The 14,502-nt window shown below is 36.6% G+C and overlaps 1 protein-coding gene across 11 annotated transcripts in view; it reads left to right on the top strand.

Moving 5' to 3' along the window:
• Nucleotides 1–6,119: 6,119 nt before the first annotated feature.
• The window catches only part of LOC18433604 (HEAT repeat-containing protein), a 31,642-nt gene continuing 23,259 nt past the window's right edge, over nucleotides 6,120–14,502 (top strand). For all 11 annotated transcript variants that reach the window (XR_016045561.1, XR_016045560.1, XR_016045559.1 and 8 more), the window contains exons 1-4: nucleotides 6,120–6,962; nucleotides 9,465–9,617; nucleotides 13,246–13,424; nucleotides 13,839–13,946. Coding sequence is in view for 7 of the 11 variants with exons in the window: in XM_088853355.1 (XP_088709481.1) it covers nucleotides 6,764–6,962; nucleotides 9,465–9,617; nucleotides 13,246–13,424; nucleotides 13,839–13,946 (639 nt within the window). In the remaining 4 variants the exon portion in view is untranslated. The remainder of the gene's footprint in view (nucleotides 6,963–9,464; nucleotides 9,618–13,245; nucleotides 13,425–13,838; nucleotides 13,947–14,502) is intronic.

Below are 14,502 nucleotides of genomic sequence, written 5' to 3'. Positions count from 1 at the left end.
GGTGTTGTAATTTATTGAAAAGTGCCTAGGGGTATTTTGATCATTTGGTCCAAAAACGGGATTAATATTTTAATTCATAAAATGTGGTTTTTTTACAATTTTAGTAGATTTTTAGCATTCCACCCTTGTTTAGTGGTTTCTCTATATAAGGAACTAAAGTCATTTGTAATACTCTCTCTTGAACACTTGAACATTTGGAGTAAATTCTTGAATTCTTAGTCATTTGCAATCAAGTTCTTGCTTGTTCTTTTGCTTTGTTTTCAAGTTTTCTACTTAGATGAGAGGACAGAGATACATTTCCTAGAGAGAGAAAACACCCCTAGGAATCCTACACTCCCTAGAACCCCAAAGTTCCAATTCCCTTTGGATTTCCAACTCCGTACAACTCCTAGATTCCATACACTATAGTATCCCATATACCATAGCATCCTATGCAAATTAGTCATCCTACACCTTAGCCCTTACCATACACCTTAGTTCTTATACAACCTTAACCCAACCCATTTAAACTAGGTATGTAGACCCTTAGACGTTAACCTTGACCCAAGACCTACACCTCTCTCTCTCATGTGCATGCAAAGGGACCGATGAAGATGCACCTAGGCCCAAGCCCGTTCTAGGTCCAGTCTCTCTCCTCTCCCTTTCTCTTTCTCTTCTTTCCCTCTTTCTTTCTCTTCTTGTTGTCTATCTATCTTCTCTCTTTCTTCTTCTCTCTTTCTTCCTCTCTCCTTTCTCTCTCCCACTTTTCTTTCTCTCTTTCTCTCTCTTATCTCTTTCTCTTTCTCTCCTCTCTCTCTCTTTCTCTCTCTCTCTGACCCAAGGTGGGTCCGAGCGACCCCCCTCTTTCTTTCTCTCTCCTTCTCTCTTCACTTACTCCCTCTCTCTCTCTCGACCAAGAAGTCACGGAACCGCACCTAGGGTGGCTCGGCTTCTCTTCCTCTCTTTCTCTTGCTCTCTCTCTCTCTCTCTCTCTCTCTCTCTCTCTCTCTCTCTCTCCCCCTAGTTACGGACCCACATTAGAAGTGTGCCTGTCACCCTCTCTTCTTCTCTCTCTCTCTCTCTCTCTCTCTCTCTCTCTCTCTCTCGCATAGTCTCACCCAATCCTAGTCACGGACCCGCACTAGAAGCGAGCCCAACCACTCTCCCTTCTCTTTACCCTCTCTCTCTCTCTCTCTCGTCTACCCCTCCTCTTTTGTCCACCCTCATCCTCACTCCTATCCGTCACTCTCTCTCATTAGCCCTATCCACCCCTCTCTCCTCCTTAACCCTATCTGTCCATCTCTTATCTAACACCCTACCTTCCCCTCTCTCGTTTAAACACCCTATGCACCCCTCTCATGTCTAACCCCTATACAACCCTCTCTCTTAACACCTTATCCAACCCTCTCTTAACACCCTATCTGCCCCCCCCCCCCTCTTTTCATGTAACACCCTATCCACCTCTCTCATCTCTTTTCCCTATCCGCCCTACTTTCACTACATTCTTCCATCCGTCCTAGTTTCTCTCACCTCCCCTACCCTCTCATCTCCCCTTAGAGTCCTGACCCACACCATAGGCGGGTCCATCATTCCTTGATCCCATTCATCCCATTTTCTTTCATCTCCCTTCTCTCTTTAAACCATACTTCAACTTCTCATTTGTTTCCTTCATCATTTTTTTATTTCTCCCTTTACTCATAGCTTCTTTCACATTTTGAGCACTCGATTCAGGGTCGTCCTGAGATAATGACTTAGGGTTTTAACTCTCGGATTGCTACTCTAACCATCAGCTCATACAATGAAGTCAGGTCAAAAGGGACACTAATTCTCTTATACTTGGTCACTCAGGTTGGGGTCAACCTAAGTTAGCTCTCTTTAGAGTTCTGACCATTTTATTACTCTAACCACCGAGTCACACAGTGTTTGGGTTGTGAGAGACTTTCATCGTTCTCTCTCTTTCTCTTTCTCTTTATCTTTCTTATCTCCCTTGATCACTTTTAGGGGGTTCTTTGGTTTAGTGACATAGTTATAGGCTTAATCATGCAACTCCACTTTTCAAAGTTTTCGGGTACTAAGGCTTCGAGCCTGGTACTTTTCCTTGTGTCCGGTAATACCTCTTAGGAGAGATTACGACAGGAGGCTGCCCAATTTTCCTTGAGTCATCCCCTCACTTCCTTTTACTCTATCTTCTTCATCTTCTTCTTCTTCTCATTTCAAAACCAACTTCCCATTAACTCATTTTTATTCTCTTCTTTCTTCACTCTCTTTCTTATTTCTTTAACCACTATACCCTCAAAACTAGAACTATTAACTCAAAAAACACATTAAAGATGAGTACATTATATTTGGATTTCATTAGTAGTTTTCAAGTGAGAGTCCAAGTGAGGTGTTGAGTTTAGAGAGGGGGTCGAATTCAAACTGCATTGTTAGACAGTCTAAGGGCTTTCGTTCATTAATCTAAAAGGGCAATAGCATGTGCTTATCCTACAAACTCAAACTGCGGTGAGATAGGTGCTTGAGTCCATATCTTCATCGCTCTAAAATCCTCTCATAGTTGGACATACATATCTGCACGTGACACACAAGCCACACTCGCCCTTGTGAGGTCAGGCAGTTGTTCGAGAGGGGGTCAATCGAATCCGGGTCCCCGAGGGAGCCCGAACGAGGTAGATCCAGGCCCGACCAACAACTTATTTCAATTTTAAGAATACCAATCATATTTTTTCTCAACCCACATTGCCACATGCAAAAAATACAATAGATGGATACTACTCTATGAAATTCAAACTTTGGTCCAATGTATTCTACTCTATGATTTATTCTACAGATGTATTCTACACTATGATTTATTCTCACATAGAGAAAACATCATTGGATTATCGCTTCTCACTTAATGAAGCTATTTTTAGTATAATCTAAAAAAAAAAAAAGTAGGTCAACAATAAAAAAACCCACAAAAAGTTGGATCAAGTTGGTTTGGTTAATTTCCAGGAGTTGAACCTTGACCATCCTCGCAACAAACAATGTGTCTTTCCATAGAGACCAAATCCCAATTGATTACTATGAACATGTTCTGAACTAATCAGAAATCAAATACAATGCATTCCTCATGCATTATAAGTTATCAGGTCCAATTGAGTATTCAAACTAGGACACTAAGTTCTAATTGTACCAGAAAATAAAAAAAAAGCATATTGAGTGTTAAAGAATGAAATGAGAAATCCAAGCATCATACGTATGAATGTAGGATCTATAAAAGCTCAAATTGGTTGTTTTTTCGAGATCCAATTCAAAAGCCTACAAGAATTTGCATACATTTTTCCAAATTTTTTAAGATTTAAAGCCTAATATTGCTAACATAGAAAATATGTTTACACAAGGATGTATCTCATTGCAATGAAATAGAATAAGAAAAAATGAAATTAAAGATCATATTGCAACTATTGTTCTAGCATATGCAGTAAAAATTAATCGAAATGCACATGGGTAATCAATGGATTTCATTTTTACAATGAGCGTACCAGCACGGCAGCAGGCTCAGGTTCGATTCCAGATGCTAGCAAGAGGGAGAGAGTGTGTGAGAGATGAGAGACAAACCAGAGATAGAATGTTAAATAATGACATGAAAAATCCAAACATCAAATATATGTAACATATCATAGTATAGAGATGGGGAGAGAGAGAGAGAGAGTGAGAGAGCTTACCTCGAGAGAGGGGTGTTCTAGTTTGGGGGTGTTTCTATAATGGAGAGAGATAATGGCGAGAGATGGAGAGAGGGGTTCTCTGCTAATGGAGCGAGAGCTTTGGTATTTACTGTAATGGATAGAGAGAGAAAGGTTCTGAATTACAAAGAGAAAGGGATAGTTTTTTTTTACTGTGATGGATAGAGAGAGGTATTCTGAGTTAGAGAGAGAAAAAGGGTGCAATAGAGAGGGTGTGGTTTTGAGTTAGAGAGAGAAAGGGATAGAGAGGTTATGAGGTTTTTTAGGCAAGAGAGAGAGAGGAATTATGGATAATCATTAAGGGAGAAAAAGAGAGGAGTGTAACGTGGAAAGAAAGAATGTCAAAATATTAAATGCATTACAAGCTCCAATGTATGGGGAGGTTTAATACAATTTCAAATGTAGACAAATCTAGGTCGTCCATTACATCACAGTTAATTCCAACCGTTGGGTGCATATCTCTTCTATGAGTTAGTGGGTTAAGTTCATTTTTTTTTTTATGAAAAAGTCTTAAAAACGTTTACAGACGAATTATTAATGTTTCAATAGAATTTTTATAACGGGTGCATTTTGTATAAAGCCGAGGCTCTAAACAAACAAAATAGTGTCGAGAAATGTAGTTTCAATACTGAAAATTATTGTAATAGCTTTAAAATATATATATTTTTTATATTTAATTATAAAATTTGAAGCTTCAAAAATAATGTAGATCAAGTAGATTTATAAAAGCTTAAAAATCTTGAAAATTAACGGTCGAAAAATACGTTACAATATGCATTACTTCCAAAACTCGAATTCTATTTTTTTTTTATGCTCATGCATCTTGATGTTGAGACGATCAATTTGAAGATATTTGAACATCAAAAAACCTTATTGTAGTAAAATTTTTGAAGTAGCTCTAATTTAATTGTTTAGAGCCTAAGCTCTATATAAACTTCTTCTTTTTAGTTATTTTAGGGGGGCCAATAGATTTGACCAATGGTTTAAAAACCGGATCGGTGACCCGGATTGGGCTTTTCAAAAATCGATCCGGATCGACGAATCGGCGATTCGGATCGGAATCGGGTGAATCGGTCAGAATAAAGCTTCAAAAAAATCCGAAAAAATTATTAAAATTCATTATAAATATTAGTTTTTAGGAATTCAATAAAAAATGAGGGTACTCCATTAAGAATTTTCATGTTTTTGAATGAATATGCGAATATTGATATGTTCTTTCCCTGCATGAACCGCCATTCAGCATTTAATTTACAGTATTTCGTGCTCATCCCTACACTGTTGCTGTTGGGACTCAATATGTAAATAATATGGCTGGGATAGGGTGGCCTCAGAATCATCATCTCTCTCGTTTTCTCTTTGAATAATATGGATTAAAAAAAAAAAAAAACAAATTTTCAAAAAAATCGATCATGGATTAAAAAAAAAATCACAAATTTTCAAAAAATTCTATCATGGATTACAAAAAAAAATTCGATCATGGATTAAACAAAAAAAATCACAAATTTTCAAAAAATTCAATCATGGATTACATAAAATTCGATCATGGATTACATAAAATTCGATCATGGATTACAAAAAAAAACAAACAAAAAAAACAAAAAATTCAATCGTGGATTACAAAAAAAGAAAAAAATAGTTCGATCATGGATTACAAAAAATTCAATCATGGATTACAAAAAACTCTATCATGGGTTACAAAAAAAGCAAAAAACAAAAAATTCAATCATGGATTAAAAAAAAACAAACAAACATTTCGATCATGGATTACAAAAAAAAAACAAACATTTCGATCATATATTACAAAAAATTCGATCATGGATTACAAAAAATTCTATCATGGGTTACAAAAAAAAAAAAAAAAACAAAAAAATCGATCATGGATTACAAGAAAAGAAAACAAACATTTCGATCATGGATTACAAAAAATTCTATTATGGGTTACAAAAAACCAAAAAATTCGATCATGGATTACAAAAAAAATCTATCATGGATTACCAAAAAAAAAAAAAATTCCGTACGGAATCGCCGATTCACTGTTCGGATTCGCCGATTCCGGCGATTCACTGTACAAAATCGTCCGGTTCTCTCTAGAACCGGACGATTTCCGATTTTTGGGGGATCCGGTTCCTTTTTCACTATTTTCGAGTCGAATCGGGCGAGTCCGGTTCGACTCGCGTTTTTTAAAACGCTGGATTTGACAGATAGACCCAAAACCTGACGGGCGTGAGAATGTATTCAAATTTTGTACCCAAATACTATTCAGGTCAGGATCCGTATCGAGCGAGCGAAACTGGACCCGTACGCGATCCGTTGCCACGCTGGGCAGATGTGCTTTCTCCGTTAATGTGCCCTTTGTTGCAAATAATGGCCGTTATCACATGCTCGGTTTATCATTTCCCATAAGGAAACAATCCATTCACCCAAAACAGAGGGGACAGTCTCGGTTGCATTTATTAAAACTGAAATTTCGTATAAATTTGAATGAAAACCGTAATTTTGTACGATTTTAACGTAGCAACCTCCACATGGGAACAATCCCCCAACTTTATTTAATACTAATAATATGATACGTCACCCTTCTCTGTAACTCATTTTTGACTTCAAGAATGAGTAAAAAATTACTCGTTTCCCCATTCTCTCTCTCTAAATAAAATCACGAATCTCTCTCTCAGTGAATGCTTCCAGGCCTTCTCTTTCTAGATCACAACCTGGAAAAAGGCAGACCAAAAGCTGTTATTGAACATCAAATTCGCTTTTTCCACATTGTTTTCTTTTTGAAAATCTCTGGTTACGCATTTTCCATTTAGATCCATTGCGGATGTATCATAAAATCAAGGGATTCATTTCTATGATTCTATCTATACCCGCTAAATTTAGGGTTTTTGTTTTTTCTATGGATGTGAGATCTCTATAATATTCAATGGATATGGAGGACAACTTGAGCGCTGGAAGGTCTCTCAGGTGATTGAGAGAATGAGCTCGAATCCCCTGTAGAATTAAGGCGTGTGTTCATCTGTGAATTGTTCATGGTTTTGGTGGAGAATTTGGGCGGGAGATGAGCTATGGATGTGGAGAAGGCTTCTCTCTGCAATTGTGTGGTTAACTTTCTTTTGCAGGAGAACTATTTGCTCTCTGCATTTGAGCTCTTGCATGAGCTCGTTGAGGATGGTCGCCACGACCTTGCTATCAGGCTCAAGGAGTTCTTCTCAGACACATCACTATTTCCTCCTGATCAAATTTCTCGGCTCAGTGCCCTGCGAGGCAAGTTTTATCTCTCTATTCTTGTTTCTCCTGAGCATTGAGCTTTCAAAAAATTTATGTTCTCTATTTATTTTTTGTTTGCTCTTGTTGGATTTAGACTCCATTTTCTTTAATTGATTTATAGGTGATCGGATCTGTTTATGATTTTTCTTTTCCTTTTTTTTTGATCGCAGTCTGTTTGTGAAGTTTTCTTTTCAAGTTTGACATTTTGTTTTAATGATCATCTGTGACCTCACTATTTGTCTTTGCATATTCTTTATAGTCAGTAGTGTTCACAATTTTGCTTTTGGCCTGCTGTAGTTGCAAATATGGTTCTTATATGCTTGGCTGGCAATTTCTATTCTATTTTCATTTTGCATTAGTATTTTAGTGATAATTCAAATTATTGCACGATTACATGAGTGGATTGTATAGATTACTGCAACCTTACTTTTACAAGTAGGGTTGCATCCTTATATAAACTTTTGCTTTGCATGAATCCAAAAATGATATTGAAATTTGAGAAATGGGTAACACAGGATAATTTCGGTTGGATATTGCATTCTCAAAAGCTAAACTGCTTTTAAATATAAGTTCTGCTTTTCACGTGAGAGAGACAGTGAGACAGAGAGATGGTATTTAGGCCACCGGACAATTTGTGAAACAGAGAAACTACATAGCAACATGTTAATACTGAACATGGCAATATGTGCTTTGTAGTCATTCGGCTTCCTGATTTCAACTTGTCTTTTGTCATTTGAAATTGTGAATAAACAGGTTTAAGCATTTTTTATATAATTGAAAGATAATGCACTAGTAACTTGTGCCCACTTGCTCATAAAGCGTTATAACTAGAGCGAACAGTAACTAGATGGTATACATTGGAATGCACTAGATCAAATCATCAAAACATTCATGGCTTCTACTATTTTTTAAAAGGGCAGAAGCATCAATTTCTTTGGTTTACAAAATGTGATGCCTGCAACATTTCTCTTTACAACAAGGAAGTCAAATCTTGAGGGTTGGGACTTATCCAAAACTTTGTATTGGATGACTTTATCTACCATGCCACAAGTGAAACAAAGACATGAGTACATGCAACTGTTGATAAGGATTGTGCAAGGACTCAGGTGACTCTGACATGAGACAAAATTTTCTTCTTAAGTTGTTCCCCCCATTACCAATCAATTTGCTATGTCCTAAATCATGCACGAGGAATAAATTTGGAAAACAAGAAATAACATACTCTTTTTTGGCTTTTTAGCCGAGAAAGTATGTATCCTGGAAAGTTTAGGAACATGAAGAAGATTGAAATTTGTGAGCTGATTAATGCACATAAACATCAAATCTGAGATTCAATCATAGCTGATCCATCTTTAACATGTGCGCATATGAGAGCTGACTATGTATCAGGTAGTAACTGCAGAAATAATATCATTCATGTGATTGGTAGTTCTATAACATTTATCCAAGGAGGGTTTTATATTACCTGCTTAACCTTGGGGTATGAGATTAACCTCTTAATGAAGTCAAGGTGCCAAGCTATACAAGATGAACTTACACGAGTCGATTCCATCCATGAGATGCTAATGCTTACAGTCCCTGTTAATTCTTCACTATAAGCCCAGGTTGCTGCTTGTGGCCATACTTATCCTCCTCTGCCTCTTCTTAATCTGGATTTATTATCACTGATCACATATCCATGGTTTTTGAACTAGTAGATATAACAAGCGGATGCAATGTCACTTCCAAGTGAAGGTCATTCAAGTGGAATTGCTGTGAAGTTTTTCTTTCGTTCTTTTGTTTAGGTTGTAAGAGATTTAGGGAGTCAATGCAGGAGAAATTTTCTATTTTGTTTAAACTAAGCACTTCGTCCTTTATTAAATCAATTAAAATTTCCTTTAATAATCTTCATATATGTCTAAAATCATTGACAAATTTGTTGTGTATGCTATAATCATGAAGGGTAAAAATCTTGAAGGGTGTCTTTTTAAAACTTATAGGTTAGGGTTCCTATTTCAGTCTTTTGCCATCCTTTTAAGAATCGCCAATCCAACATGGTTTTTGGGGTGACCAATCCAGATCACTGATCCGTTTTATTAGTCTTTTGCCATCCTTTTAAGAATCGCCAATCCAACATGGTTTTTGGGGTGACCAATCCAGATCACTGATCCGTTTTATTAAATCTTGATAGTGTATGTTCCTGAAGGTACCATCATCAGTAGATCCTCCATAATTTCATATGAATGTCTTTCTTTCCTTTGATCTCTTGTAAACAAAACTAAACTTTTTTGCATCAAAGTTATTAATTCTATATATCAATGGCATATAATCTTGGCTTTTTAGCCTTTCTTATGCCACATTAGTATGTAAGTTTCCAATTTTTTGGTATTCCATTTGCTTCTTTTTTTGGTATTCTTGGCATTATGTCGTATCTTGACCATTTAACAAAGTGTATTGACAAGTATTTCTTTGTTCTGAGAGAAGAAACACAATGCTCACCTCTTCTTGTCTGTGTTTCAGTTGCAGATCCCCAAAGCTTGCTTGAAGAGAAGGAAACCTTAGAAGAAAAATTAGCAATTAGTGAATATGAGCTTCGATTAGCACAAGAGGATGTATTGAAATTGAGGGCTGACTTGCAAAAGAGCATAGAGTACTCTACCGATGACTTAGATGGTTAAGTGTCTCTCCTTTAATTACTAAGCGCACACATGCCATATTTGGTGTCTCTTCTTTATTGTCTTTTGTTCAAATCATACGTAATTTGATTTTTAGTCAGAAAAAATAGATTTATCTTCAAATAGTGAATTTAGTATTTGAGACGCCCAGCTTGAAGTGGTTGTCAGCTCATAATGATGACAGTACTAAATTTTTGTTGTTTAAATTGCATCCATGACCTATATTTCACTATTATGAAATGATATGTTTTTCAAAGGTATTATACTTATTTGGTTTTGAAACATCAACCTAACTATTTTCAAATAATGTTTTGAAATGATTTTGCATTGAGGAAAAATCTGCAGGTGCCCAACCATGCTGTATACTTTAATTGGGTGAATTGTAATTACAATTATAGATAAGATAGGAAATGCACCATTGGCAGCACAAATTTGAATCTAATACATGGAGGATACCTCTTGGCATCTCTGGTTGATAAGCTCATATGAAAATTGATATGAAGGATACCTCTTGGCATCTCTTGTTGATAAGCTCATATGAAAATTGATGTGGAGGATACCTCTTGGCATCTCTTGTTGATAAGCTCATATGAAAATTGATAAAAGACACATTGGGATTGCATCAAATGTGCAATTAAAGGATGTATACAAATGAAAGTGTCAAGACAGTCCAAGATAATGCCCTAAGCTGAAAGAGTCAACTATTCTGTAGATAGAACTAGACATTTTGTGGAAATTTCTAGTATGGGTGGCTGCCAACGTATGTAAATCTATAAATCTATACGTAAATTACACAAACAAAAAAGAGTTCTATATATATAGATATGCATAACCCACATTTCTCGCATGTGCATGCAGAGTGCATGTTTGTGAGTAGATCTGTACAAACACATAGACACATAGATATATATCAATGTTATAAATGTGTATCTGGATGGTTTGAGGGCATTTTGGTTATGAGTCTGTTTTTGAAAAATGAAAAAAAAAAATAGGTTTGCGACCCATGTGGATGCCCGCATCAAGTGAAAGTGTATTTGTAAACAAGAAAGCCAATCCAGTAGCTCCCACCTCGGTTTTTTTTTTTTTTCCCCCACTCACAAACTTGCTCATTTGGGGCTCGATGACTCAAGACTACCCTACCCTCAAGAACCCATCTCTCTCATCTGCCACCATGGGCTCGTATTCAAGCCCACCCATTCTAGAGAAGTAGAGAGAGAGAAGACTCAATCTCTAAAAAGAGGACAGCCAAGCCCTTCCTTTCTCTTTCCAAGTCAAGGCAGCCTGTGCCTCATCCATCCTTTCTTGCAGAGCAACAAAGCTCTACGCTTTTCTCTTTTTGGAATAGGCAAAGTAAGCTGTTCCCTTTGTCCCTCTAAGAAGGGAGCATGCTTTCCCTCTGTCTCTCTAAACTGAGCAGACTGTTGTCATACTGTGTCTTTCTCTTAAACAAAGCAAAGCAAGCTCTCTCTCTCTCTCTCTCTCCCAAAAAAAGCACCTGAGTGGATTAAACTTCACTAATTACTAAGAGTTTTTCTCGAGAAAATTCTTAGTCGGTTAAATCTGTTCTCTTCTCCTTCCACTTCCTTCATTCTTAATTCTTATTGGGTTAAATTGTTCTCTTCTCCTTCCACTATGTGTTTTGGTTTCAAATAGCCATAGAAATTACAAAGAGCAAGTCATCCCTGACTCACCTGAGTCACTTTGTCTTGGTGAGCTGCGGAGCACAGAACACCCCCCAACTTGGGGGTATATATAATTGCTTCATAATTAATAATAATTGATTTATAAGTAATTTTTATGTACTTTATTATTTTAATATTTTTCTATTTTTGATAACTTTTTCTCATCTTCTATATACCTTTTATGTTGTTTTTGTAATTTTTCCTATTTTTACCAGTTTTCAGATGTTTCTATTTTTTTTGGCTTGTTTTTCTCTTTGGCGGCTTGGCATGCAATCGAAGTCAAATTGAATTAGCCCTATCACTTGGACTGCCCAAAGAGCTGGATTTTCAAACATTGTTCTCTGCTATATTTAGGTCTCTATTACTTCAACATTTAGGCTTTTCCAAACGCTATTCTTGTATCCATCAGCTTATGTTTACCTTTCTGAAATTTATACTTTCTAGATAAGAGTCGTCATCATTGAGCTTAGCTACCAAATTGGAAAGCTTTTGAGTTTATGAGAATTAGATAATCTGGTATGGCTAACTCTTTCACCATGTTAGTCTCTGGGCATATGTACCCAAGCAAGGATGATTTGCACTATGAAAAAACAACTTTTTGAAAATCTTTTGAGCCTGAAATATTGATGGCACTATTTCATTGCTCTGGTAGATACCCTCTCAAGAAATAAGTAGTGATTTACAAAAGGGCATTGAAAGCTCTACCTGAAAGAGCATATCAGAAACTGCCTTTCTCGTAGAGCAGATAAGGCTTTTCCTTCCTTTTTGCCCTTTTTTTTTGAGGAGAGAGCAAAGTCAATATAGTGGCCGGAGATATTGGTGGATTGGTAACAATTTTCTGGAAAGGTAGGATTCTGGTGATGAGTGAGGATTCCAGTGTGTTAGTTAGAGATAATTCTGGCAATGAGGGTGAGGGTTCTGGTTTCGAGAGAGAGAGAGAGAGAGAGAGAGAGGGAAGCTACCCCAAAACACAAATTTTGTGTTAAAATTAAAAAGCAGCAAAACTACCGCAAACCACTAAATCATTGAGATGCAATTTGTGAAAATCCAAAAATGGTCATTTTCATGTGGAGTCAAACAACAGGTAGAACTCAGAGAGCCAACTTTGAAGTTGATGGATTAGATTCATTACCTGATGTGTAAAAACTTTTCTATTCAGTACGTTGCCTGAGGGTTAGGCTCAAAAAGACATGGTTGGAAGTAGTGAGAAAAGATATGAGGACTTATAGCATCACTAAGGATATGACCCTTGATAGAGCAGAATGGTGGATCAGGATCCGTGTAGCCGATCCCAAATAGTTGGGAAAAATCTCTGATGATGATGATTCAGTACCTCTCCCTAATATGGATTACTTGTTCCTTAACTTAAAATTTTCATCTTTAGATTGAGACTTCAGTAGCTAAGCTCAATAGTGGCGACTTTATGCTTTCATTGACGCTCTACCAAGACCTAGTTTTGAACCTTTTTCTTTGCTCATTCGCATTTGCGTATTTTCCATACAAGCTTCTATAGTGTATATGCTAATGCCTAAACTGCTATGAAGATTTAAACATGTGATAGTTTTGTGGGATGTCCACTAGGCACATGTATGTTATCATCTTTAATTGAGACTTTAGTAGCTAAGCTCACTAGTGGCGCTTATGCTTTCATTGATACTTTACCAAGACCTAGTTTTGAACCTTTTTTTTTTTTTGGGTGCATTTGCATTTCTGTGTTTGCCATATGGACTTCTATAGGGTATATGCTAATGCCTAAACTGCATCTAAACAATAGACATGTGATAGTTTTGTGGGATGTCTACTAGACACATATGTATGATATCTGGAAGCTTTTCCTTCCGATATTTTCAATAGTTAATTTGTTTTGTTGTAACTGTCTGTGCACTGCAACTATATCTGATCCACTGCACATATGTGGGCTTCCAAATTTGGTGTATTCTACAGATTCTCATGAAGCCAGCATTATATCTGAAGCTTCATCCTGTCATCAGAGAAAGAAGATTTTGTCCTTTTCAGGTCTTGGACCTCTGAAGGATGGTGAACGGAGAGATCTTAATTGTGCTATTAAAGAATATTTGCTTTCTGCTGGATACAGGCTGACAGCCATGACATTCTATGAAGAGGTGAGTATGAATTCTGATTCTTCTTTTTTTTTGTCCAAATCAGGGAGTGCATCCGTATCTGTGAGCTATGCATACTGCGTCCTTTTTAACAGTAGTTCCCTTGCTTGTGTCTTGCTATGACGGCCATACTCCTTTTTTCCAGTTTTGTTTCTTCATGAGTTTGGGGCATCCTTGCAACAGTTTTTGTGTGTATAAGTGGTTCTTTATGTATCTGTGAATATAATATATGCACACATGTATATATATATATATATATATATATATATATATATATATATATATATATATATATATATATATATATATATATATATGTGTGTGTGTGTGTGTGTGTGTGTGTGTGTGTGTGTTTGTGTTTTGGAATGTTCACATAAACCTATTAAGATATCCTACTCATCTTGACATTGTCCATAGGTCAAGGACCAAAACTTGGATGTTTGGCAGAACACAGCAGCGTCTGTACCTGATGCACTGCGTCATTATTATTATCAATATCTTTCTTCAACTTCAGAAGCAGCAGAGGTAATATAGATTCCTTATTGATGCACAGGTAATTGGTACCTGGATACATATTTGGTCAAAAATATTTCAACAAATAATATGCCATGTAAGTAAGATACTCATTTCAATGTTGCATGCCTGCCATTTTGGAACATTTGGTTGATGTTGTAGTGCATTGTATTCAAGATTTTGGAGTGACAGTTTGTCGCCTGTAGTTTTCTGTTTACATCAAGTTGATTATGATTTAGTCATTTTGTAAGCGCAACTATATCTTCCTCCAAGAGGAAATGCAGCTATTGAGATTATGACTGTTTTGAATTATTTCATCATTGAACTGATTTCACTTTATAAGTCCTTGTATATTTATCAAATGCTTATATGATTATTAAAACTATGTATGAAAAGCCAACTTGCACATAAGGAGCTAGGCTGGTGCCAGATAAAGCCTCTATTTGTTCTCATTACCTTGAACTTGAGCGTGAAACAAGGGAAACGGTCTGCTTTTCCTTCGGACCCATTTGATTTGCACGACGAAAATCTGGAGGTCCAAGGCCACCCCACCCTAATTAACTTCCCA

Source organism: Amborella trichopoda, chromosome 12 (assembly GCF_054954075.1).
Source record: "Amborella trichopoda isolate Santa Cruz 75 chromosome 12, AtrichopodaSantaCruz75HAP2 v2.0, whole genome shotgun sequence".
Lineage (NCBI taxonomy): Eukaryota > Viridiplantae > Streptophyta > Magnoliopsida > Amborellales > Amborellaceae > Amborella > Amborella trichopoda.
Note: the sequence above shows the minus strand (reverse complement) of the source record. Positions and strands in the feature narration are given on the sequence as shown.